The sequence below is a fragment of the Sciurus carolinensis genome, chromosome X (genome assembly GCF_902686445.1).
Source record: "Sciurus carolinensis chromosome X, mSciCar1.2, whole genome shotgun sequence".
Taxonomy (NCBI): Eukaryota; Metazoa; Chordata; class Mammalia; order Rodentia; family Sciuridae; genus Sciurus; species Sciurus carolinensis.
The window spans coordinates 90,053,150-90,080,435 of NC_062232.1; the positions used below are offsets into that span (position 1 = coordinate 90,053,150).

A 27,286-nucleotide genomic window follows, 5' to 3' on the forward strand; every position below is an offset into this window, starting at 1 on the left:
GAGCAGAGAGGCTATAATGCCACCTGGCAATTCTCCTGATTAACCAGAGTCTTATCTGATTTTGGAGTTCCTCTCTTATTCTATAAAGTAGGATATACTTACTGGGAGGGACCACTATGAATATTTGGGAGTCTTTCATCAATATCTCATTATTTGCCTTTGTAGTAGTATTGAAAACCTGGAATTACAAAAATGAATAATATACCAGTGGGGACATACATAGTTCTGGGAATGTAAAAATCATTGATTACAATGGGGGTCATCCAGCCAAAAGTTCATTTTAATGGGCAGGGACTTGAGTGGAATTGGGAAATTTGTGTAACGTGGAAAAGGCCACTGCTATCAAGGTCAAACTGCTCCAGGGGTTGAACCCATATCACTTTTCCCCAGTTGTTTCAGTTGCTTCCATTTTGGACAGGAAGGATTTGACATACAAGGAGGTAATTTGTTCCTCTAGTGTCAGAGTTCAATTGTGGCAACAAATCAGTCCCAAAGTAAAAAGGTCAGGGCACCTGAGGTACTAAAATGGTGTGTTTACAGAGAAGTCCATTTGTAGTATTCAGCAGCACAGCAGTCAGATGTTTATCTAGGCGTTTGGGCAGTGGATGACTTATTCAGCAGTTTTGTCATATGCATAGTGGTGGCAACTACCTGGGGCTGGCACATCAATGAATTTGATAAGGAGGAAGTCTTGCAGGCTATTCTGTGGGAGGGAGAGAAAAAAGAAGTTTGATTCATAACCCCAGCTCCCATGCCCTGGTTCATGGATCAGAACGTGTTCTTGTCCTATCAGTTAAGTGAACTGTGTTCATTGATTTCAATGTGGGTAGTCTGTCCTGTACCATGAGCAAGGAAAGCATCTTTGTGTGCCTGTTAAGATTGGAAATGGGAAGAGATAATAGTGAAGTTTCAGACTAAGAGAAGTTTCTTTCTTTTAGTTTTTAATGGCTCTTTTGGCTCAGTGCCCTTTTCCATCTGTATTAGGTAGAGTGGTGAAGTGATACATGAAAGGGCAAGTTCTGTTCATTTGCCTGGAAGGAAAATTGGCTTAAAAACCTTTTTTTTCCCTAATTTTATTATTGTGTGTAATGATGGTACATCATATCATTAGAGTATTAAGGAAATTAAATGGATATTCACCAGGTAGTCCTCCTAATAAGGGAGGAAGGTTAAATGCATGAATACATTTTAACGTTTAACTTTGTCAGAGCTTAGATTTTGAGAAAATACTGATCATGCAGTAGTTTTGTTATATTCAAGAGCTGATGGGACCTGTACTAGATTTCCTGAGTAGAACTTGAAAACTAAGGAAACAGCGGGACCCTAAACGATGGCATAGAATTTTGGTGGATGGGCCATTCAACTGAATTAACTGGGTCAAATAGTACTTGGAGAGCAAGAAAGCAGAATGATTCTTGTGTACCCAGTAGGGGCACACAAGTAGAAGTAGCAGAGATATGAGTCAAGTGGATGGATTCAGCAGCAATTCATGAAACTATTGGCATAGGACATCTAAGTGAAATTCAGCTTGAACTAGACTGTCCCACCCCTCAACACTTTGGAACTACTTAAGCTCTCCAAAACAGACATGCTTTTGTGAAAATGAGGTGGGAACTCCAGTTGACTGAGTTTAAATTTCATTCATGTTATAAAAATGGATGCTTTGGAACAGAAATTAAGTTGAACAATAGAAAAAGTTATATTTCTTGCATCTAGTTTTATCTGGTAGTGTAGGCTGAGTTTCTTACCATGCTTATTGAGAGGTAACAGTTTAAGTAGACATTGTCTGATGTAAAAAGAAGTTAACTGCATCAGGATTTCTTTGAAATTATTTATCATTAACTGGGATTATTATGGTAATTTGTAAAAGTATGCTTGTATGCAGATTAAGTATCAAAAGCAGTCCAATCGTTTGCTCTGATTCTATTTCAGTATGTATAAAGAGAAAATAAAATGCTTTTAAACTTTTGGGATTCTAACTTTTAAGTGCTTTATATTTCTGTATCCAGTTTGCCTTCATATTTTCTAAAATAGGTGAATTCCTACTTTTATGTGATTAGCTATTCTGGTACATGTTATACATATATTACATCAAAAACTTTGTAGAATTGTTCTTTATTAGTACACTCCTATTTATGAAAGTAAACATGAAGCAAATATATATTTCGTATATGTATATATTACTATATGTATATGTTTGTTTATATATATTTATATATTTTGAAAGGTTTCTTATATTAATTTATTTGTACATTATAGTTATTTGTAAAAGTGAAATTCTGTGATATATTCTTACATGTACATAGTATAATGTGATCAATTTTGTTCAACAGTTCCTCCCTTTTCTCATCTCTCCTCCTTGATAGACATTACATTCACTTTGTTCAGGATAAAGTAACATAAGAGGGTATATAATGAAAAAAATCCTTTCCACCTGTGTTCATTAGTCACTGAGATATATATATACATACATTTACCCCTTTGTAAAATAGTAGTACATTATGTTTAACTTTTGTTTTTCACTTAATATAAATCATACATATTCCATATGTGTATACACAGAACCTCCTTATTATTTTCCGTAAGTATATTTTCTTTCATTGTGTATATAAATAACAACTTGTTAATCAGTCCCCTGTTGATTTAGGTAGTTTTCAATTTTTTTACTACTATAAACAGGCTTACTAAAACTTAGATTTGTTTAGATATCCTTTTACCAATTAGGGATTAACTGTAAGATAAATTACTAGAAATAGTATTGCTGGATCTGAGGGTACACATATATATTTGCAGATATTGCCAGATTGCCCCTCCAAAAGTTACATGATTTAGCCTTGGTTCAGCAATATGTAAGAACATCTATTGCCCTGTAGCTTCACCAATACTATTATGAAACTTGGATTTTTGCCAGTCTGATAAAAGAAAGTGATCTCTCAATGTACTTTTAATTTGCATTTCTCTTTGTATGAGTGAGAATATGCTTTTCATATGTCTGAAGAATCATTTGTCTTTTCTGTGATCTGTGTATTCATATCATTAACCCATTTTCCTACTGGATTATTGGTATTTTCATATTTCACTGAGCTCTTTATATGCTAGGGAGATTAGCTCTTTGTTTACAAAGAGAGTTGCATTATTTTCCCCTACTTTGTCATTTGGTTTTGCTGAGTGTGTTCATATATGTGTATGCATTTATGTGTCTGTATTTTTCTGAGATTCATTCCTTTATATTTTATGGATTATAAGTAGGAAAAACCTTCCCCATCCTAAAATTTTATAATTCTCAAATGTTTTTCTCTGGTAATTTTATTTATTTATTTTTACATTTAAACATTTTACTTGAATTCTTCCTGATGTATGGCTTGTGATATAAGTTCCACATTTATTTTTTCCAGATGGTCTCACATGTGTATCAGAACATCATTTTCTCCAATGATTTGCAATGATACCTTCATTATACAGTAGTCCTCCTTTATCTCCTTTGCATTTTTACTTTCCATGGTCTCAATTACTCATGACCAACCACAGTCTAAAATATTAAATGGAAAATTATAGAAATTAATACTTAATATATTTAAATAACTTTTATTATAGTATACTGTTAAATTATTCCATTTTATTAGTTATTATTTTTAGTCTCTTACCATGTCTGATTTATAAATTAAACATTATTATAGAAATGTATGCAAAGGAAAAAACACAACATATATAAGGTTTGGTACCATTTCAGGCATTAACTGCGTGTTGGGGAATGTATTCTCTTTGAATAAGGGGGGACTAGTATACACCAAATTCATGTGAATATATGAACTTGTTTTTGAAACTACCAGTAGTCTTCCAAGGGTTAGCTTATTCAACTATCAAAACTAAACTATATTAATTATAGAGGCTTTACGTTATATTTTTATACCTGACAGGGCTAGTGACCCCTCAGTGCTCTTTTGTTAGATTTTTTTCTGTGTTCTTTCTTTTTTATTTTTCCACATGAGCTCTAGAATTACTGCCTAGTTTTTAAAACTCATCACATCTGTTTTCATGATATAAAATTTATAATTAAATTCATTGAGAATTGACTTTTTTTTAGTACTGGGATTGAATTCATGGGTGTGTTACCATTCCCAGTACTTTTTAATTTTTATTTAGAGATGGGCTCTTACTAGGTTGCCCATCCTGGCCTCCAACTTGCCAGCCTCCTGACTAGTTCGGATTACAAGTTATGTGCTACCATGCATGCCTAAGAATTGACTTTTTGAATGTTTAATTTTGTTACTCAGGAACAGGGAATGACTTTAATTTGTTCAAGTCTTCTTTTGCAAACTTCAGGCATGTTTTAAATTTTTCTTCTTATAAATCTTGTAGTTTTCTTAAGTTCGTTACTAAATATTTTATCATTTTTTGTTGCAGTTGTAAATTGAATATTTTTTCTGTTATATCATTTAACTAGTAGTTATTGGTATAAGAAAGCTGTTGGCTTATAATATTAGTTTTATACATAGTTCTTGATGATAATATTTTTCTTTTAACAAGCTTGCATTTTTTTTATAACTTGCAAATATTAGTAGTTTTGCCTCATCCTCTCTAACTTTTAAAAAAATATGCTGGGGAATCAAACCCAAGGCCTTGTGCCTGTTAAGCAAATGCTCTACCTGAGCTACACCCCCAGCCCTATCCTTTCTAATTTTTATACTTCTAATTTATTCTTCTTAGTTAACCATGTTGGTTAGTACAACTACTACAATATTATGGCAGCTGTGTTTTATTTCTGCAATCAATGGAAAGGCAGAAAAGTATTCATCGAGGTAAAAGTTCTTCTATTTGCTTTAAAGTAGACTTTTGTTTGCTTTAATCCTCTTAGAAGTCCATCTGATACAGAAAGAGTAGATTATTAAACTTTTTAAATTTTTTTAGTTGTCAATGGACACAATACCTTTATTTTATTTATTTATTTTTATGTGGTGCTGAAGATCAAACCCAGTGCCTCACACATGTTATTCAAGTGCTCTACCACTGAGTCACAACCCCAGGGATTATTAAATTTTTTAAAAGCAGAGTGTGGTTGGGAGAAAAATGGTTTCCCTTTTCCATCCCAAAGATATCCATATTCTTATTCCTAGAACTTGTGAATAAGTTAGGTATATGAAACAGCTAGATTTTCTTTATTCAATTTTTAAAAGAAAATAGTTAATAAAATTTAGACAATATTTTAAATTTTCAACAACACAATTGTTATTAAAAATGGATAAATAGATGAACATACATGTGGGTAGCCTCTTCTGCATGGAGTTGACAACAGAACCTGAAGAGGAAGGTTACTTTCTCAGTCCTTAAGCTCTGTCAGTAGAAAGTATCTTATAAAATAAAACAAAGGTTTAAAACAGCAAATTCAAAAATAGAATGTATTTGGGTACAGAGATAATGCTATTTATTTGCAGCATGGCAGATTAACACAACATGGAAACTGCCCGTATTTTCACCTTTCATTTTGTTTATGCATAAATGATTTGGGGAATGTCCATAGCACTATCTCATCTTTGTTTTCTTGCATGATTCATACTTAACTTTATAGATATAAAGTTTCTCCTATATGTCAGCAGTTTTCTTCTCAGTCAATAAAGACTCTTCCTGTTTTTGGTCATATAATTTATCTCAGCACTTTTAGTTGCAATAATAAATGCTTCTTCCTTGGGTGTGTAAATTTTTCCCTAAATTTGACAAATGTTCACCGAAATTTCAGTCTGTTATATTGCAATATTGTAAATTTAGATATTTGAGTACTTTTCTTTTTTTAAAAAAATGTACTAAATATATTGTATTTTTCAGGGTGATGATGGAATTCCAGGGCCACCAGGACCTAAAGGAATCAGAGTAAGCAATATTTGCTGTATAGCTAGGGCTTTGTTCTTGGAAGAAGATAAAAAGCAAATGAACTATTATGAGAGAACTGGAGAAGACCCATTTTGAAATGTAGGAAGAAAATTATTCTTCACTTAAAAAGTTAAATTTTTAAATTGAAGAGCTGGCATATGACTACAGTTGTCCATTTTTGTATTTTGGTAGTTATATGTTTAGATGTCTGTTTAAATGGATATAAGATGATTTTAAAGTAACTTATGATTAAGAAACATGAAAATGCTAAATTCAGTTTTTTTCACTTTCTTCAAAATGTTTATCATATAGTTGATTCAAACCAGAACTTCCTAAGCATTGTGATCATGTCAGCCTGCTGGGGTTCAGAGAACTGGTCTCCTCAGGTGTAGACCCTCCCATTTTACCCTCTATAAGTATTATAAAATTGTGTACCTTGAAGAAGTTTGCTTTAAACAATTACAGAATAATTGCTTGTAGAAGTTTAGTTTAAACAATTAAAGAATAATTGCTTTTGGAAGAGTACATTTCCTCAATTTTAACTTGCATGATTTTTCGAATTGTAGAGTTCTGAAAATCAGGATGCATCTCAAAACTAAAAAGTACATTTAGTATAATTTTTTTCTCAAAAGCTTTCAGGTTGACATATATTTGACTGTTTTCTGGAAATATGAAGAAACTAGTTTAAAAATATACTGACTTTTGAAGGTCACATTTAATTTTTCTGAGCCTTGTTTTCTTCATGTGTTAGAGAGTTAATCAGCATAATCCATTTTGCTGTGAAATTCTTTCTTTATGGACTGATGATATCCCTTACTTTGACTATAAAATACATGGATGGGGCATTACATGTTTATATGTATGAAAAAAAAACCAACCTAATATTCTGGTCCTTTGATTTTCAGAAATTAGGAGATGTACACATCTTATATAAACATTCATATCATTCTGTTATATATGTTTTAACAGTTCAGAGCTTGCCTTATATGCTGTGTATAACTGATGTAAGTATGGTACTAGAGAAACAAAGAAGAAACTCAAAACCCTTAGTTTATTTTAGCAGACGTTCTTCCTTATTGGTAATAAATGGTTACCAATATAATATATAATGTCTTCATAATAATCATAACATATTTCATAATAGTTATAGTTAACTACATCCTAAGCACTGTGGAGACTAAAAAGAATTGGTCATCCTATCAATTCCCATTTCCAAATAGCTGGAGATATTTGGATAGTCCATGCCCCTCAACTACAACTTCATAAATGCTTGGGAAAAGGTAGACTAATAGTTCCAGCATCCTCAGGTCTCAACTAATACTCAATTCGTGACAGGCAGCTTTTGAAACACTTATTGTGGAAAATTTTAAGTGTCTACAAATGTAGAGAGATTATTATGCAGTGAACATCTATGTTCTTTTCTCCAGCTTCAAAAAAAATCAACATTTTGACAATTTTGTTAACTCTCTCCCCCTGCCATTTATTGTTTGAAATGTTTAAAGTAAATCTATCACATCATTCGTTCTACTAATGCTTCATTATGCCTCTGTAATGGAAAACCACATAATCACCGTATCATTATCATACTTAACAAATTAGGAGTCATTTTTCATATGCTCTAAAACTCAGTCCACATTCAGATTTCCTCAATTGTCTCAAAGGTGCCCTTTTACATTTGGTTTGTTGAAATCATAATCCAAGCAAGGTCCTTGTACTGCCTTTGATTGCTGTGTTTCTTAAGCCTCTTTTATTGTGCTATTGGAAAAACTGGGTCATTAGTATTGTACTGCATTCCACATTCAGAGTTTAGCTGGCTATTTCTTCATGGCTTCATTTAAAATGTTCCTTTGTCCCCCATATTTCCTACAAATTGGATGTTACCTTGTAAGAGACACTGAAGTAGTTTCTGGGGACACAAAAAAGTGCTATACATTTAAGATTTGTGTATTTACTGCATTTAAATCAAACTGCAATAAAATTAAATAGGAAAAAGTACACTTTATGGGTAGTGTTGTGCATTTACTATTGAATTACATCATGACACAAAAATATCTGGCTAGCCTAGTTTTTGAGACTGGGTTTAATCACTGGTCTTAGATAATGTCAGCCTATTTCTTGAATCAGGTATTTCCCCATGAACCTTCACTTAATGGTCCAGCATCCATTGATAATCATTATTTTGTTGAGAGTTACAAAATGGTGATTTTTAAAAAATACTCTGAATCCTTTTTTAAACTGTAATTTTAATAAGCTAATGAGTTGCTATACCAGCAATTTCCAGTTGTGATCAAGGGAGATTTTTGTGAATTGTTTATGATAAACACATAGAATTTAATGTTTCAATCAATGTAGTTGTTATTCATTTTGAAGCCTGAATTGTGCCATCCTTGGTTTGTGGGAGCTTCTTCAAAATCATTCCTGTCCTGTGCCCTTCTGACACTGATCTTTGATGGCTTTCTTCTTTTCTGGCGCAAGAACTTTCAGACTCATCTTCTGCATTTCCTCTATAAATGTAGCCATAAAAATTGTGCAGTTACTAACCTCAGATATCATATTTTGTTTTATAATTTCTAGTGTATCTTGGAGATAGACTCATAGAAGTGAGTTGCTAGGTTAAAAGGTAATTGCATGTGTAATTTTGCTAGGTATTTCCAAATCTCCCTTCACAATATTTGAATCCCCATTAGCAGTGTATGAGAACACCTTTTTCCCACAGCCTTACCTATGGGAACGTTGTCCCACTTGTATTTTTTGCCAATTCTGACCGGGAAATTTAATTGAAGGATCTTTGGGGGTAATCATATTAACATCCTTAGAGGCAAATATATTTGCTACCTCCCCTGCTGTACTCATTGTTCATTGCAAACCTGGGAGAACTTTACTTGTTAAAAGAGATGTTTCATCCACTACTTTGCTCACTCCTACCAAGTGCAAAGAAAACAATACTCCCTAAAATAAGTGTTACTTCTTTAGTTTTCTGTAAAAGAAACTTTTAAACATGTAGAGTTGAATTTTCTCTAATGTGTAAAATAACAATGAATGGTAGTAATTAATGAGAGACATTTTGTCCTTATCTAGTCTAAATATAAATTTCATAATACACTTAGGTGAGATATAGTTTTTATTGTTATTGGTTGTTATTTGGTTCACATATTTTTTCTTCTCATAGGGTCCTCCTGGACTTCCTGGATTTCCAGGGACACCAGGTCTTCCTGTGAGTAGAGCACTTGCCTAGCATGTGTGAATCCCTGGGTTTGATTTCCAGTACTACAAAAAGATAAAATAAAATCCCTTAAAAAGTCATCTAAGAAATAACATACATGTCTCATATCCCTTTTCAAAGGGAATGCCAGGCCATGATGGAGCCCCAGGACCTCAAGGTATCCCTGGATGCAATGGAACCAAGGTGATGTTTCTTTAACTTAATATTAGGCAATATGCCTGATAATAATAGACTTAAAAATCTAAAGAAACCAATATGAAGAAATTGAAGATAAGATATAGTGGCTTCATATCTAGGGCATAGGGTATATTTTGACTTAATATTTTCAATATATTAAACATCAGTAATTTCTTTAAGCATTTATAATTAGCTGGGATATTGCATTGGGTTGAAGATTGCTTCCCAAATCCTTTTTTGGCTTTTGTGTTTAGTAGAATGACTTTTATAAAGGAATTAGGGTATATATGTTTCAAATACCACAACAGTTGTTAAGAGTAATAATTGGGAATGTCATTTATTAGTTTTGATTTTTTTTGAAATGAGATACAAGTTAAGTTTTGGAATATTTCATGTTCTAATATTTTAACTTCCTAAACTGTTAGTATGAAACTAACAACTCCTTTCTGTCAGCAAAAAATGATGCATTAAACAGTTTTAAAAGAAAAACAAATCTTTAGATATGGCCATCATTTTTTTCCTGACCCACTTTTCCTTTTTTAGACAACTGTTTGGATTTAATGTAAGGTGACAGATAACAAGGAAAATTTGCTTTTGCATACTTACATGTGGTAGCCTCTATTCTTATTCTAGGAAATGCAGTTATTCTCTGTATCTGTTTGTGGCATTTTCCATTTTGCACATCATATTCCTTGAAACTATTCGTGAAATACCCTACCTAATTTTATATTTGTGTTCATATTTGAAATAGCTTGAACAAACTGTTTTGCATTACTTGGGTAATATTTTCTGATAATTTCTATAGTAGGTACTTGAATGCAATATAATTCTCTTTACTTCCCAGTATTTCTCCAGGTCATTATGATCCTTGCTGCTGCTGCTGCTGGTTACAATAATGATAATTTTTAAATGTTTGGATTCATGAGGCTTTCTTGTGTTCTTCATTTCTGTGGGGGCAACTTTTAGTGATAGGACCAATGGGGAATTAGTTTATATGAGATAATTCATGTTAAAGTAGATTCATTCTTGTACCTGTTCTGGTTATTTGTTGATGTGTTTTTTTTTTTGCTAGTGTGTGTAAGCAACAAACAGACCACTAGCCAGTGTTTTAAATTTCAAGGCTAAATATATCTATAGTTAGTATACTAAGGCATATAATTAAAGGGATCTTGTTTTTCCTTTTGTAAAGCAGTAGATTTAATTATTAATTTGTATTTCAGGCCAGCAATTACGTGAACAACAAATTTCAGAAAAGTTTAATGGATTTGTTATATCCATTAGATTTTAGGTTAGAATATTTTCTTATATTTCTCATTGTGTAAGTAAAAGAATGAACCCTATAGTTGAAACTACAATTTGTAGGTTCTTTTTTTCCGTCTTTTGAACTTGTGCCACTTCCTTTCTGGGTCTACTTTTTCTGTGTGTAAAAAGTGAAGAGAAAGGAGTATTGGACAATTCAAAGGCACGCAGATGCAGTAATTTTACTCTTTTAAACCTTCTGACATGGTTGTTTCTAGGATTACTATAGCATATAGGTATTTGAAAGAAGGTTGCATTGGGGTTCTTCTACAGTGATTTTAGCTTTTGTTTTCTAAACCAAATGTTCATATTAGTACTTTACAATAGTGAGTGGGAAAAATTCAGTGCCTAGAAAACATAATGACCTACAATTGCTAGAACTATTGCTATTATTGTCCTCTTGGTGATATTAATGGTCTTCTTTCTATCATCTTTTCCTCTTTACAAAAATAATTTGAAATAGTTTACAATAAAAGAAAAATGCAGTAGGGCAGTTAAAATAAGAATCTATATAACACATGGACAGGAAATTGGGGCAAATCATTAACTATTAAACGTGATGAGAGTTGGGAATCCATGGTGTGATGGTTTCAAAATGGATTTGTCAGAAGAAAATGAAAAGGGAAGTTTTTTTCCCTTTATTTCTGAAAGAGATGGATGAGTAGGGATAAAAGTGTCTTAGTAGGTTGAACTCATATGGATAGTTTATATTGAAGTAATTGGAAATAGAAGGCTAATGAATTTTTGGCAATCTGGCATATTTCAAAATGTCAGACATTCAAAAATGATTTTTGCAGAAATCTTTTCAGTAAGTCATTGTTTGTTGATGTAGTTATTCTTTATTTCTTGTTCCTCCATGCTCTTTATTTTAACTCCTTCTAGGGGGAACGTGGATTTCCAGGCAGTCCCGGTTTTCCTGGTTTACAGGGTCCTCCAGTAAGTTACAAAATCTGGGATTATAATGAACACAGTAATTAACAGAAGAAGCAGAAATGTAGAGAGTGAGATCAATGTATCTATGTCCAAAAAAAGAAATATATTTTATAGTAATAAACTAGAAAAATTTTCAAAAAATAAAAAGGAAGTTGGTAGGGCAAAATCAAGGATTTTATGGTATTTAATAGAAATGGTATCTCTTAAGTATCCTAAGATATAGAAATGACCTTATAGCAGCTTTAGTTCATATTCTGTTTAGAAAGCATTGGGTTCTTTTGTTTACTCCCCTCCTGTATATATAAAATTTTTTTTTCTTTTTAATAATAGGGGCCTCCTGGGATCCCAGGTATGAAGGTAAGCATCTCATGCTGAAAAGGTAAATGTTTTTGAATAAAGTATTTGAAAAGTCTGCACCTTCAATAGGACAGTGATTCAAACTTGTCTCAAAAAATGGATGCTTCTTTAAATTGCGCAAATGTACACATAGAAGCTTTCCTTAAGTAGTCCCCTCTATTCCTCTGGCTTTAAGTACCTTCTGTCTGCTGATTACTTGAAAATGTGTTATATCAGAATTACTTCTTTTCTGAAACCTTCAATCTGTATCGTATTATACTTTGACACACTTAACAGTCTGCTTTTTTAGAAGTACTCTTCTTCCCTGAGATCTGTGGCACTCCTCTATTCCTGATTTTTCTTTTGCATCACTGATTGTTTTGCAGTGTTCTAGGCAAGCTCATTCTCTTCTATCCAACAAAGCATGAGGACACAGTTCTGACCCCTTTTTCTTTTTGCCCACAGTTTTATTAATTTTATTAATTAAATTTAATAAATTTATTAATTTTATTTTAAAATGTCCATAGTATTGATTACAGTGTAGTTCCTGAATACCCACATTAATTTTTCCAAGCCAGACTTTTCTTCAGAATGGATTTTTCAGAAGAAAATAACAAATCTGAGTTGGATACATGTGTTCAACTCCCTCCCTGACATCTCCACTCAAATATCCCCAGATATGCAAATTTACATGTTCAAAATTAACCTATCCCCCTAACAAATCTAGTCTTGCCTCTGGCTCCCAATATCTAGAATTTACATCAATATATGACACTTTTACATAAACTCAAAACCAGAGGCTTACTTTCACAAACTTCTTCATTCCATTCTGTCACTGAATACTATTAAATTTACCTGTAAAAACTGTCTTATATTCATTCACTTTTCTCCATCTCCACTGTTACACCACTAGCCATAAGGGCTTATCTGAACTACTGCAGTAACCTCTTAACTAGCCCCCTTCTCTCTCTTTTCTCTCTCTCTTGCTATTATCTTTCATATCTCAGCCCGATTTATTCTCAAGCAACCAAGAATGATCATATATAATGTAAATCAATAATTTAATCTCCCTGATTATAAACCTTCAAAGGCTTCCCACTATGTGTCTAAAATATAGTCCACATTCTTTTCCATGGCTTGTAAAACCCACATGATCTGCGTTGTTATTTGAACGTGCTGAACTCTTTGTTTTTGGAGTCTTTTGTACTTACTATTTACACTTCCTCAACTCTTCCCCCCATTTTATCTCACTCACTCCTTTTTATCTTTCAGATCTCAGCCCAAAAGTTACCTCTACAGATTGCCCTTCTTTGACTACCCAAACTAATTTTCTTCACTATTTCTTTATCACTCAGAGTCATGTTTTTTCATAGTCCTTAACAGCACATTATCCTCTTATTTGTTTACATGTTTTGGTCTGCATTTCCCCTTTATATTGTTAAACCCATGAGAACAGAGTCCTCATTTATTTTTTTCATTACTGAGTATCCAAAGCCTAACAATTCTTGGCAAATACTTAATATTTAATAAATATTTTAAATGAATGAATAGCAGAAATTACCACAGGCACTAAATGATTATCTGTTGTACTTCTGTATACTCTGGCTACTTAACTCATTTTCTTTTAAAAGATAATTTGTTCATTAAGCTACTGAGATGACTTAATCTTTTACTATACTTTGGTGACAAATCAAACTTTCTGATCATTATTTGTACTCTTGCCAGTTTTCATGTATAACTGTCACAACATCCATTGATGGTGTCTTTTTTAGGGGGAACCAGGTAGTATAATCATGTCATCACTACCAGGACCAAAGGGTAATCCAGGATATCCAGGTCCTCCTGGAATACAAGTAAGCATTCAGTGATTTTTCTCCTTTGCTATATGATTAAATCAGAGGATCATAGCAACTCTTCAACCTTTAGTACTCTCTATTTTAGCCCATAGAAAATATCATCTGAAATTTACTAGATTCCTTGTACCTTCTATCTGAAAATAAAAACATTCTGGACAAGGGAGAATTTTAATAAGCTCTGTTTTATTCTTTTGTCTTTCCAGCCAGTGTCCATGGAAATGTTTGCTTTGGGGGATTGGCAGCAAAAATAAGTTCCTATATTCTTATTCTTGTGGTAGTAGGGTACCCAGTAAATGGTCTTATTAAAAATAAAAATCATTGGTCTCCCATTTAAGATACTTAAAAATATCATTTGTAACACTATCAATTATGCATAACATCTGAACATATTTTGATGGTTGAAGGAATACAATTTATGCATAGTAAATATCAGATGTAATCTTAAGAAAAAAGATCATGTTAACTTGCAGATAACATCCATACAGACAGTAATGACTTTAAAGTATTTATAGATTAGAATTCTGATCAGTTTCTGAGGGCTTATAATTCATGATAATTGATCCCTTTGCCAAAAAATGAAAATCAGAACTTTCTTTTATTTGATCACTGAAATATAGCATTGAGGACTTTTTCTTTAGCTCTCTTCTCATTCTTTACCTGACATCACCCATCCATATTTTCTTCAGGTCACTCATTCTTCCCCTTTGTAAATTGTTACTATGAATATTTGAAAATGCAACAGAATACATGTGAAATAGATGTGCATAATAAAGCAGAATTATAAAATGAATATCTATGAACCCAACACCACATATAAGAACTAGAATAGTACCAATCATTTTAAATCAACTTGGGTATTTCTTGTCAGTCATATCTTTCTGCATTCCCCCAAGATATAACTACCATCCTGAGTTTTCCATTGATTCTTAAAAATAGCTTTATTCCACATACAGATATCCCTAAACAATAGAGTACTAAGTTTTGCTTTATAAAATAATTGAATATTTATGTAATTTTCTGCAACATTTTTTTTACTACTTGATATTTTAAGATTCATCCCTATTAGTGTATGTGGCATCAGTTCGCTCAGGTTTACTTCCATATAACTTTTTGTGAATGTGCTATAATTGATTTCATTAGAAAATAATCTAGAATTTATGCCTAGATATAGAATTATAGGTCTCAGGGAAGGGACGTTTTCCATTTTTAAGCTGCCCATTTATATCCTGTAATACCTTTCTCATTCCCTTATCACTTATTCCAGTTAATCTCATTTCCCTCTTTGTCTTCAAATTAATTTATTTTAAAATTAGGCTGCCTTGAAAATAAAAATCCCCACTAAATGCCTATCTTTTCCATTTTATTCTTGAAATTTTCCTTATGTGTTTGTCCTACCTTTGTTATCCACTGTTTTAAAGTGTAGTCTTTACAAAATATGCATCCATTCTATGTTGATTTCTGAGGGCTTGGATTCCTTTAGAGTTATTTAATCCTTTTATATGTATGCATTTTAAAAATCTGCTTATAATACTGTAGGTTGATAGAATTATAGAATACTGGCAACAGAATTTTAAATTTCATCCATTTAGTTCTTTGTAAGATACAGTAAAAGGCTTAGTTTTGAAGGTTTTGTTTTTTCATTCTTTTCTTTATTCCATTTATAACAGGGCCCAGCTGGTCCCATGGGTATACCAGGGCCAATTGGTCCCCCAGGACCACCAGGTCTGATGGTAAGCTTCTTCTATAATTTTATTTCTCCTCCCTTTCTTTCTATTTTTTTCATTAACATTAGTATTATTTATAATACCTGAAAGTATTCATAACTATAATTTTGTTATTTAAGGATGGTTTTTGTTATGGTAAATAGTATGCATTCCAAGTAATAGTTCTCCATCTTACAGACAGAAAAAATGAGGTACATAAAATGAAAGATTTAAAATAAAGGGTTTTTTTCTTTTTTGCAATTCTGAGGATTGAGCCCAGTCCCTTGTCCATCCTAAGCATACATTCTACTACTGAAACCTAAAACAAAGCATTTTGCTGGTTGCCGCTGGATACATCACTTTGAAGTCAGTTTTGGCCATCTCAGGAAATCTTCTAAAGCAATCTTCATGAAAGCCTCTAGTTACTTGATGAAACATGTTTCTTCAAGATGCAGTTATTTTGTTTAAGAAGAATAAAAAGAGCTTCACAAAAAATTGGCCTTAATTTCATAGGGACTGGGAGATATGGTAGGAATGAGGAAGGGAACAACCACTCTGCAATGGAATCATATATTTGTGTACCTCAGCAGAAAGGCAAAAACTTGTAAAGACCCTGATTATGCAACCAGTCCTCTTATTACCTCTGTAGACACTCTTGTTTTATACACTAATAAATTCTAAGTACTTTTACCCTTGTAATACTTGTATTTCATTCAAGTCATGTTTTGGACTTAGAGCTTTGCATTGTCCTCTTAAAATGGCAAAAAATGTATTTCAAAGTACTTTCTTATATGCCACCCTATCTCTCATCTACCATATATTTAAGTGACAGTTTTCATTATACTTTTATAGATTGTAAATTTTGGTAATAGTTGATCCTCTACTCTTGAATGAAAGAAAAAATGTTTGGTAAATAATTGAAGAACCTACCATAAATGATTATGGTTTCTGGTTTCCTGGAATTCCTTGGGAAACAATTAGAAAACCTGATTGTTCAGTTTGTTAGTTTGTTTATTTATTTGTTTAGGTGCTGGGGATTGAACCCAGGGCCCCATGCTTGCTAGGCAAGTACTCTGTGCTTGAACTACATTCATAGCCTATCAGTTTGTTTTAGTTGTAAACCTCCTACAGAGCAAGAGTCCCTGAATCATGGCATTTTTTCCTAATTCTGCTGTTGCAACATTAGTGTTCCCTGGATAGGTTGTTAAACCTTGAATTTCCTTAACCCTTCTGTCCACTTAACCAATTCACTCCACACTTTCAAATGCTCTTTCCATTAACCCTTATTGAATACATGAAGCAAAATCTTAGAAGTGTTGCCAAGATACAATATGTAAATAAATACATCCATTGCAACTATGAGTGATGTACATGGGTAGATAAATGCCTATTTAATTTTTCAAACTTTGAAACATTCTGAAAAATGCAAAGACATATTACATGAAAAGAAAACTGGATTTAAAAAATAATCACATTTTTTGAGAACTATAGCTTATTAGGGCTGGGGGTGTAGCACAGTGGTAGAGCTCTTGCCTAGCATGTGCGAGGCCCTCGGTTCAATCCCCAGTACCAAGGGGAAAAAATAAAGAACTAGAGCACATTTCTGTGTTGTTCTTTGTGGTAACTCAATTAACCCATAATTCTGATAAAAGAAATAGGATAATTTTTTGAAGTTAACTTTTGAATTGATTTTTGGTACTGGTGCTGCCCCTCTCTTCTATCCATTCTAACTTTCTGCCCCTGCCCACAACCATTGTGTTGCCAGAAATTTCTGCATTCATCTAGTTTGAATTGATTTAAATGTGTATTACTGACTAAAAATCAATTAGTTGAAAAAAACAGGATTGTTGTTATTGTTGTTATTATTATTATTATATTTACAGTACTGTGAATTGCATTCTGAGCAAGTGCTCTACTACTGAGCTACATCCCCAGGCCCCAGAAATAGTTCAAGGGGCTCTTTTAGCCCTCACTGTATGAAACCAAATAATTTTTCAATAAACTTATCAATATAACATTTTTATCCTTTCCTGTGTCTTCTTAGGGTCCTCCTGGCCCACCAGGACCACCAGGACCAAAGGTAATATTCTTTTTCTTTACATCTTTTATTTAGTGTGGATTATATTTCTTATTGTCAATGAGATTTTAATCAAATCTCTCTCTTCAGGGGAATATGGGCTTAAATTTCCAGGGACCCAAAGGTGAAAAGGTGAGTAAAGAAAAAGTTGATTTTTCAACCTTAGCTTTCTCCTTTCATAGTCACTTGAACTGCCTTTCTTTGTTCCTTCCCTTGCCTCTCGTGACTAACATAGTTTACATGTTATTTTATTATCTGTGAATATTATGAAATATCACAATCTTAATTTATCTTGTAAACAGGGTGAGCAAGGTCTTCAGGGCCCACCTGGGCCACCTGGGCAAATCAGTGAGCAAAAAAGACCAATTGATGTAGAGTTTCAAAAAGGAGATCAGGTGAGTAGGTAAAGAGGAAATCAATAAAAGTCTATTCATGTATATGTTAATTAAATTGATCTTGGCAATTATTTTACAATATATATGTATACGGAAACATCACATTTTACATCTTAAATATGTACAATATTTGACAATTATAGCTCAGTAAAGCTGGAAATGTAAATAAAGCCAAAAAACTTTTGCTATGGGAGTGATAGTTCAATAAATGCATTGTAAGCTGAAATATGGTTATATATGAGGGTATTTTTATAAACCAGAATTTGGGATAATTAAAATTTTAAAGTAACTTTATTGGGCTATCATTACATATCATGCAATTTACCAATTTAAAGTGTACAATTCATTTTATGTATTTGCAGTATAGTGAAATTATTATCACAATTTAATTTTAGAAGTTTCTCTCCCCAAATTCCATACCTATTAGTTATAACTCCCTATTTCTCCCCAAACATTCCAACCCTAGGCAACCGCTGTTTATTTCTTGGCTCTGTGGATTTGCCTAATCTGGAGAGATATATGAAAAAAAAAAAAAATATATATATATATATATATATATTTGTAAACAGGGTGAGCAAGGTCTTCAGGGCCCACCTGGGCTACCTGGGCAAATTAGTGAGCAAAAATCCAAATGATGTAGAGTTTCAAAAATTTAAAATCATACAATCTGTGGTGTTCTGTGTCTGATTTCTTTTATACACCATAATGTTTAAGTACTTCATTCATTTTATGACTGAATAGTATTTCACTGTGTGAATGGTACATATTTTTTTGCCTATTTATAAGTTGATGTACATTTGGGTTGTTTTCATTCATTTTTAGCTATTTGAATAATTCAAGTATAAAATTAGGTCATGGTAGGGTAGATTGCATTGTCTTAGATGACTATGTTTTCTACATTTCAGTGATAACTTAAGAGAAATATGAGGTTGGTCTAATTGCCTTTCTTATGTTTAGAAATAGTTATCTGATACCTCAACTAGCATATGAAGGAATCAAACACATTTTTATTGCATACTGGTCCATACTTAGAAACACAGAGAAGAGAGTTAAGAATAAAGGAAAAATTGTATTGAAACTCCATGATCAATATGGGCCATTTAATTCTCTGCCAAAATGTACGTGGGATTTGCAGATCCCAAATCCCCTATTTTAGGTATTGCTCTTGCTTATAAAAATTTTTTGCAAGACTAATCATTAACATTTTCATTTGAAGTGTTGTTTTGTGTTTGCCTCGAAGCTTGGATGGTGTATACAGTAGAAGTTAGTGTAAGTGAGCAAATATGGCTCTAGGTTCTTCTGCCTAGCAAATTTCAAATTCGAGTTAGGAACATTCTTTTATCTTTGGTTATACTGTATTCAGTTGTTAAAAATGTTTCTGGCTGCCTCTAGTAGTTAGAGGGAGAATGCATATTCTAGTATTAATATTGCTTTCCTTTCTCCTAAAACCATGTAGGGACTTCCTGGTGACCGAGGACCTCCTGGTCCTCCAGGGATGCGTGGTCCTCCAGTAAGTAACCAAAAGCACCTTAGCATCATTTAATTTAAATTGATATTGAACACAGTATCCCATGAACTAATGTAAAACCACTTTTGTATGTACAGGGTCCTCCAGGTGGTGTGAAAGGTGAGAAGGGTGAGCAAGGAGAACCAGGAAAAAGAGTAAGTGTTATGAATACTAATACTCTTTACAAGAAAATTCTAAACATGTGCATTCCTGGATGTGTGTGTGTGTGTGTGTGTGTGTGTGTGTGTGTGTTATTCTTTCTTCCTAAATCCTCCTTTCATTGCCTGAGAATAATCACTCTACATATTTATTATGATATTAAAGTCTAAGAAGTCTAAAAAGTTTATTTAACATAATCCAAGGTACAATATAAAACTTACTATATTCTTAACCTCATACATCCTAACTAATAAATTTATGTTCTTTCTTCATCATTTCTTTGACCCTATAGGGTAAACCAGGCAAAGATGGAGAGAATGGCCAACCAGGAATTCCAGTGAGTATCTAAGGGCCTTTCCCCTGACCAAAACTAGTAGTTGTAGGTGTTGGTAGAAAAGGAGAAAGACAAGGAGTTTGGAGTTTGGAAATATTTTAAAATGAATGGAAATTACCTGTTTATCTTTTGAATATGAATATGAGATACTTTTTTAAGTTTATCTTTTGAATATGAATATGAGATACTTTTTTAAGTCAAATTTATTAAGATGTAATTTACATATAAGAAAATGAAGCATATTTAGTGTAGATTTCTGTGTTTTAGTAAACATATAGTTGTATAACCACCATCATAATCAAGAATAGTTTCATCACCTTCAAAACTTCCCTCATGTTCTTTTATTTATTCACCTCCCTTACTTGCCCTAAGTGCCTGGTAACATCTGATCTGTTCTCCATCTACATAATTTGCTCAATCCAGAGTTTCATTAAAATGGGGGCATATTCGATATATGTTATATATATATGTTCTTTCTAGATACACATGATAGTAGAGCATATATTGACATATTGTACATATATAGAATAAATATAACTTGTTCCAATTAGGATCTTATTATTGTGGTCTTACATGATGTGGAGTTACACTGATAATCTATTCATATATAAGAATAGGAAAAATACATCCAATTCATTCCACTGTCTTTTCTAGTCCCACCTTCCTCCCTTCCCTGTATTTGCCTTTGTCTAGTCCAATGAACTTCTAAACTTCCCCTCCCTTGTTGTAGGTTAGCATCAACATATCAGAGAGAACATTTGGCCTTCGGCTTTTTGGGTTTGGCTTATTTTATTTAGCAGGATAGTCTCCAGTTCCATCCATTTACTGGAAAATGCCATAATTTCATTCTTCTTTGTGACTAATATTCCATTGTGTACATATACCAGACTTTCTTTATCCACTCATCTGTTTAAGGGCACCTAGGTTGGTTCCATAGCTTAGCTATCGTGAATTGAGCTGCTATAAAAATTGAAGTGGCTGTGTCACTGTAGTATGCCAATTTTAAGTCCTTTGGGTATAAACAAAGGAGTGGGATAATTGGGTCAAATGGTTGTTCCATTCCAAGTTTTATAAGGAATTTCCATACTGCTTTCCAGAGTGGTTGTACCAATTTGCAGTCCCACCAGCAATGTATAAGTGAACCTTTTCCCCCACATCCTTGCCAACATTTATTGTTACTTGTATTCTTGATAATTGCCATTCTGACATGGGTGAGATAGAATCTTAGTGTAGTTTTGATTTGCATTTCTCTAATTGCTAGATATGTTGAACATTTTTTTGACTGTCTGTATTTCTTCTTCTGTGAAGTGCCTGTTCAGCTCCTTAGCCCATTTATTGATTGAGTTATTTGGTTTTTTTTTTTCTTTTGGTCTTAAGTTTTTTGAGTTCTTTGTATATCTTGGAGATTAATGCTCTATCTGAGATGCTGGTGGTAAACATTTTCTCCCATTTTGTCTGTGTAGCCTTTTGAATCATAATTCTTTCACATAGCATAATATATTATACTATGTATTGATAGTTCATTCCTTTTTTGTTTAGCTCAGTAATAGTTGGTTATTTGGATTACTAAGTTTGTTTATCTGTTTACACATTGAAGGACATTTTAGTTCTTTCTGAGTGTCAGCTATTATGAATGAAACTATTATAAACATTCACATACGATTTTTTGTGTGAACATAATATTTTTCAGTAAAAGTTTATTTTGATGGATTATTTTTGCCAGTGTTCTCATTGTGTCTGTGGAAGAGAGGATTTTTTAGAATTCCTTGCTTTGTCATTTTGCTGATAATATCTCTCTATATTTTTAAGGGTTTGCCTGGTGATCCTGGTTACCCTGGTGAACCAGGAAGGGATGGTGAAAAGGTAAGAATTTTAATATTTTGAAGTGGGTGGTTTTATTCAAGTTCACATAGTTCTTTTCTGTTCCAAAGTTGAGTTATAAGTGTACAAGTTATAAATATCTACTGTTGTATTCAAAACATGCTTTCATTATACATCTTTTGGTATTGCTTCTTTTTCTTTATACACCATCCTCTAAATTTCCTTCCATTGCCCTAAATCACAGTTTATATGGTAGACACACATGAAGAATTATTTAACTTTAGCATTCCTATTGTGAAGTCAGTGCTTTTGCTTTGAGCATGTATTGGCAAAATTTTTTTTTTCCAGAAAGAGTACTCATCATTATTTTAGTGAGGTGCTTTGACTAGAAAGGATTATAACTGTAAGATTAGTATGTCTTCTCTAAATATTTCCATTCTTTTTGCAATTATCATCTATAAGTCTGTTGCTAATTCTTTGTCTTTTCCTTTTCACTAGGCCAATGCAGCCTAATAATTTATTTAGCTATGTATTTTAAATGTGACTTTGAAAGCATGTACAATGCAAACAGTTACCTGGTTTTAAATAGGTTACAAAATATCCATGTCCTCCAAGACCTCTGGTCTCTTAATTTCTCTGTATCAAAACCAGAATGAAGAGCTTTGTTTTTTTAAGCAATGAGGTAAAGGTGTTACAAAATGTACCCTCTGGGTACATCCAAGTGGTTTATCCTTAAACTAGATCCAAGTGTGAGTTTGACCTGAAATGTACAGTTAGAATAAAGGGAGGTAGCAAACTACTAAGAAAGCAGGATTTTTTTCAAGTATTAAGTGGGTTATAAGACAGAATAAATTACTATAGTAAAATGAGTTTTTATATAGATAAAACGTTTCTATGAATGAGCCTAGATCAAGCACTGCAAAAAAAAAAAAAAAAGAATAGAGGTATAAGAATCTGTCTTTAGGTCTTGGCCAGTAGACCCAAAGTAAGAGTTGAATATTGTATTATTCATGCTATTGTAGCTATCAATCGAGGATAAAAATTTCGTCTGGAATTTGTCTTTCATTAGCTTTTTAGAACAAACTTGTAAAAGCAATTACCATTTGTTAGCTGTTACTGATGATAATTAACTCTACTGCCTCTAAAATATGTCACTAATAGAATTGGCACTAGATTATGCCCCTGACTAGTTTTATGAGAAGGAATACAGCTAAATGTAACCAAAAAATAAGTGATGGGTTTTAAGTGATTCTCGTGGTGCCAAGTTTTCATTTTTTTCTTTATAGAGTATTTATAATTTGCTAAATAATGAGAATCCTAAAACCAAAGAATGTTACAGCTAGAAGTCTTGTCCGAATCTTCATTTTTTAAATATGTTCCAGAGAGCTTAATTGGTTAAAATCATATAGCTAGTAAATCGGAGGCATCATCACAGGTCTTCCTCATCTTAATCCAGTATTGTTTTATTGCCTTATATTCTATTTCTCATTTGGGGTGTTTTATTATTGATTTGAATTTTTATGATACTTAATTGACTCATATTCTTGAGGAAGTTGATGTTTTCATGTGACTTTTACTAACATATTTTACAATTGTATTGAACAGGGCCAAAAAGGAGACGTTGGTCCCCCTGGGCCTCCTGGACTTGTAAGTTTTTTATGTCTTCATTTATCAATTTTAATATTGCATTATTATTTTGTGCCTTAATTATATACTCCCTACCTTTTGAGTCATTTCCAACTTCTACAGGCTTAGAAGTATTTATACCTAAGAATTTCAGTAGTGTTGATATCCAGGTCTTTGTACTGTTCTGCCTTTGTATTACTTCTCCATAGTAAAGGTTCAAAATTATGGCTTTGGGTTGTTTTGCATCATGATTGCCAAATCATTTCTTAAGCAACCAGCAGGTGGTGCAAGTGTTGCTTACAAAGGTTCAACCAAAGAAACTCTTGGGTAGGGGATTGGTCTTTTCCCCTGCAGAGCTCAAGAGAGAGATGGATTTGGTCCTAATAGGTTTTCTCAATTTGTAATTGTCTGATTCACACCTCTTTCTTTCCAGAGTGTGTGCTTTCTAGGGGCTCTTAATAACAAATATAGGAACTGCTCTATGAAAGAATAATTGGAGGGTTTACAGATTTTCTGTCATGTTTGCAATGACCATGAAATTTAAGTCAGGTTTATTTTTAATCTTATTAAGAATAAAATATGATTGCTGAGGTTTGACAAATTGGTTTTACTTTTCTTGAAACTTGGTTAGATTTTATATTTTAGACGACATTGATGCCCCAACAGTGTGATTGCCATAAAACATATATCCAGACACTTTGGTAACATTAAGTCTTTTTTTCCTAGTGAATCTCAGATATTAATACTTAGAACTATACAAAATGTAATGAGGATATACTTAAAGACACTTCTCTTAGGCAATTTTTTTAGGATTCAAGATATTTTATTAATAGCTACTATAAACAGTAAGCTCAATTAGATTACCAAGTACAAAATCAACATATAAAAATCAGTAGTTTACATATATTCAAACAATCTTTTGGAAAATTTAATGGAAGTAAATATTTCATATATAACAGTAACAAAAAATATATTAATGTTTGTCAATTAAAATGTGAGACCTATTAAAAATAAAAATTAAAATACCACTGAAGGCAAAAAAAAACCTTTCTATAATAGAAGGACCATATTATTATGTAAATTAATTTGTAAATTTAACAAAATCCCATTGAAAACTTAACAGTTTTAAGCTATATCACCTGATGGTAAATTTAGTGGAAAAAAATAAACATAGAAGTGGGACCAGCACTAAAACACATTAAGGCATTTTTAAAAGCCTAAGTAATTTAAGAGTATCATACCAGTCTATTAGCAAAACAGAATGCCCAGAAGTAAGTATACTCAGATACATATAGAAATTGAATGTATAAAGAGGAATTTTTATTCACCTTCACTTTAAAATCAGAGTTTCAGTTCTGTAAGGAAAAAATTCTTTAGAAAACAAGATAATAAAATTTTGATGAGTATCAGTAGAAATGGAAATTTTGAGAGTGCAGTCCTATCCAAGTAGTTCCCTTTTCCTTTTGAACCACTATCCCAATCCTGTGTCCTACAACTTTTGGTCTCCTCTTGTGTTAACATTTCTTATATCCAATAGAGGTAGGAGGAAATACCACACTTCACTTGTGGGTGTTTATTTGTACCTCAGACTGACACTTTCCTAGATATGAAATTTATTTACCTCTATGGGTGTATGAGATGAATTTCTAAATACTGAACTAGTATGAAGTTCTTTAGAATAAACTTAAGTCCTGAGTTCTAAGAAGACAGGAAACAGGTGTGATTAGTTGATTGGGTTTAATCAATACAGTTTTCTTGGAATAGATGTGGCTTATTGTTCTTTGTTAATGGAACAAAGACATGTGAGTATAGTGAAATATTGAAGTAAGGCATTACAGATGTTTGGAATGGCATATGCAAAGGCATAGATAAAATGTGTAAGTTGCATGAAGAGTCTATAATCAGACTTTATTCTAACAAAAATTCTTTGCTAGAAATAATAGGAGATGAAATAGGTGAGAGAGTTATCCAAAGTGAGAAGTGACTTGACGGAATCTAGGGTTGAAAATAGCATCAGATATAGTGAAGAGTAAGCAATTTCAAGTGCTTAAGCAGAGTAGTTAACACAGAAAAATAGGTTTTTGAGGAATTATATCTTGCAGTAGATTTGGATTCAAAGGTTAGTCCAAATGCTTCTTTTAGTCCAAGTGTGAGTTGAAAATAGTAGCTGTGACATTTTCAATAAAAAATTGTTAGACTTTAGATGATTGGAATGAATCAAATGTAAATTATAAGAGTAGAGACAGCAAAACAACTCATCTAGATTTGTAATCCTGGGGTTCAGAAAGGTGGTGATGTTACTGGTATTAAATATTTCCTATTCAGTCAGAGGATAAGAATGATGTAGAATGTACCTCTATATCTTAATGTTTTTACATCTGAGCACTTGGTAATAATAAAGTATTATTATATTTATCTGCTAGATTACTTTCAGGAGACAAGCCTCTTCCTCTTTGAGTTCCTTTATTTTCTCTCACAATAAAGGTAATTCCTAGACCTGGAACTGGCGTGACCATTGGAGAAAAAGGAAACATGGGATTACCTGGCTTGCCTGGAGAAAAAGGAGAGCGAGGATTTCCTGGAATACAGGGTCCACCTGGCCTTCCTGGACCTCCAGGTAAAATAGACTGTACTTATGTGGTTGTGCTCATAGCATCCTTACTAATCAATCCATGCATATGCTTTATCATACTGATTCTGGGGTAAGCATAGCACTAGAAGACAGGAGTGCTTTTTAATTGACAGATTCTGCCCAACTCATACAATAGTCTTTCTTTTTCTTGCCAAATTTTTCACTTGTATTAAAAAAGTAAATAAAAAACAAAATGTAAGTAGTACCCTTTTATTCTAAGAATCTAGTTTCTACCTTTTATTATTAATAAATTATACCAGTTTTGTGATCCAATAGATGAATCATTATACTTTTCATACAATTAGGGAAGGGGATGCTGCCCTATTAATGCCTAGTTTTGATTCACTTAGAGTTACAGAAATATAAGTAGAAATCTCCATTGTGATTTTTCTATTTAATAAAATCTGTGGAATCACTTATTGAGTTTTATATCATTCTCTTTTTTGATACCCTGTACAGTGTAGCATTTCTGATTTGGCCACAGATTGAACACTGCCCTTGTCTAGCATGTTTTTTTTTTTCAGTGTTCCCTGAAATGGGACGATAGTTGTTATTTATGTAAAATTTACAAAAGCAGCTGGTATAGTACCTAGCGCACATACATATTCAGTGAATTATGGTTCCTTTCTCTTCAAAAATGCTATGTCAATGAAATATCAGTATGACAAGTAGCACTCAATGATCCTTGCAAGAAGAAAGAGAACAAATGTGAGCTTATGTTCTAAATTTGTACTCTAGATTTCTAATCTCAAGATGGAGTACTAAATATATATTATATCTGAAAAATTAAAATAAGGTAATCTTCTAGGGTACAGTAAGTGTTAAAAAGTTGAGAAATATGAAAGAAAAATTGGGGTATAAAAGAAAGACTTAGAAGCACCTAAATGTACTATTTGGTAGTTCAAGGAGAAAAGAACAGGACAAGAGGCATTATTTGAAAACAAATAGTGGCTGAAAACTTACATCTGCTTAAAAAAAAAAGCACAAAGCCAAAAAAAAGAAAAATCACAAAGCCTGTGAATCAGATCATGAAGCACTAAGTAGGAGTAAAATAATAATATAAAAAACCATAACAGACACACTGTAGGGAAATTCCAGAATTTAGGCATTAAAAACTAAGAAAAAGGCAAATCACCTACGGAGCATTGAGAGTCAGGGAAAGATAATAGAATTTATTTTCAAAGTAATAAGGATATCTAGGTTGGTTCCCACAGTCTAGCTATTATGAATTGAACTGCTATAAACATTGATGTGACTGCATCACTGTAGTATGCTGATTTTAAGTCCTTTGGGTAAAAACCAAGGAGTGGGATAACTGGGTCAAAAGGTGGGTCCATTCCAAG

General features: G+C 32.7%; 1 protein-coding gene across 1 annotated transcript in view; it reads left to right on the top strand.

Annotated features, from left to right (window-relative positions):
- The window catches only part of Col4a5 (collagen type IV alpha 5 chain), a 217,094-nt gene that overhangs the window by 101,784 nt on the left and 88,024 nt on the right, over positions 1-27,286 (top strand). Inside the window, 16 exon segments of the mRNA XM_047535914.1 lie at positions 5,821-5,865; positions 9,035-9,079; positions 9,209-9,271; positions 11,447-11,500; positions 11,828-11,854; positions 13,606-13,686; positions 15,357-15,419; positions 17,437-17,472; positions 17,560-17,601; positions 17,772-17,864; positions 19,321-19,374; positions 19,470-19,526; positions 19,823-19,867; positions 21,674-21,727; positions 23,291-23,332; positions 25,796-25,928. Coding sequence (XP_047391870.1) covers positions 5,821-5,865; positions 9,035-9,079; positions 9,209-9,271; positions 11,447-11,500; positions 11,828-11,854; positions 13,606-13,686; positions 15,357-15,419; positions 17,437-17,472; positions 17,560-17,601; positions 17,772-17,864; positions 19,321-19,374; positions 19,470-19,526; positions 19,823-19,867; positions 21,674-21,727; positions 23,291-23,332; positions 25,796-25,928 — 934 coding nt within the window.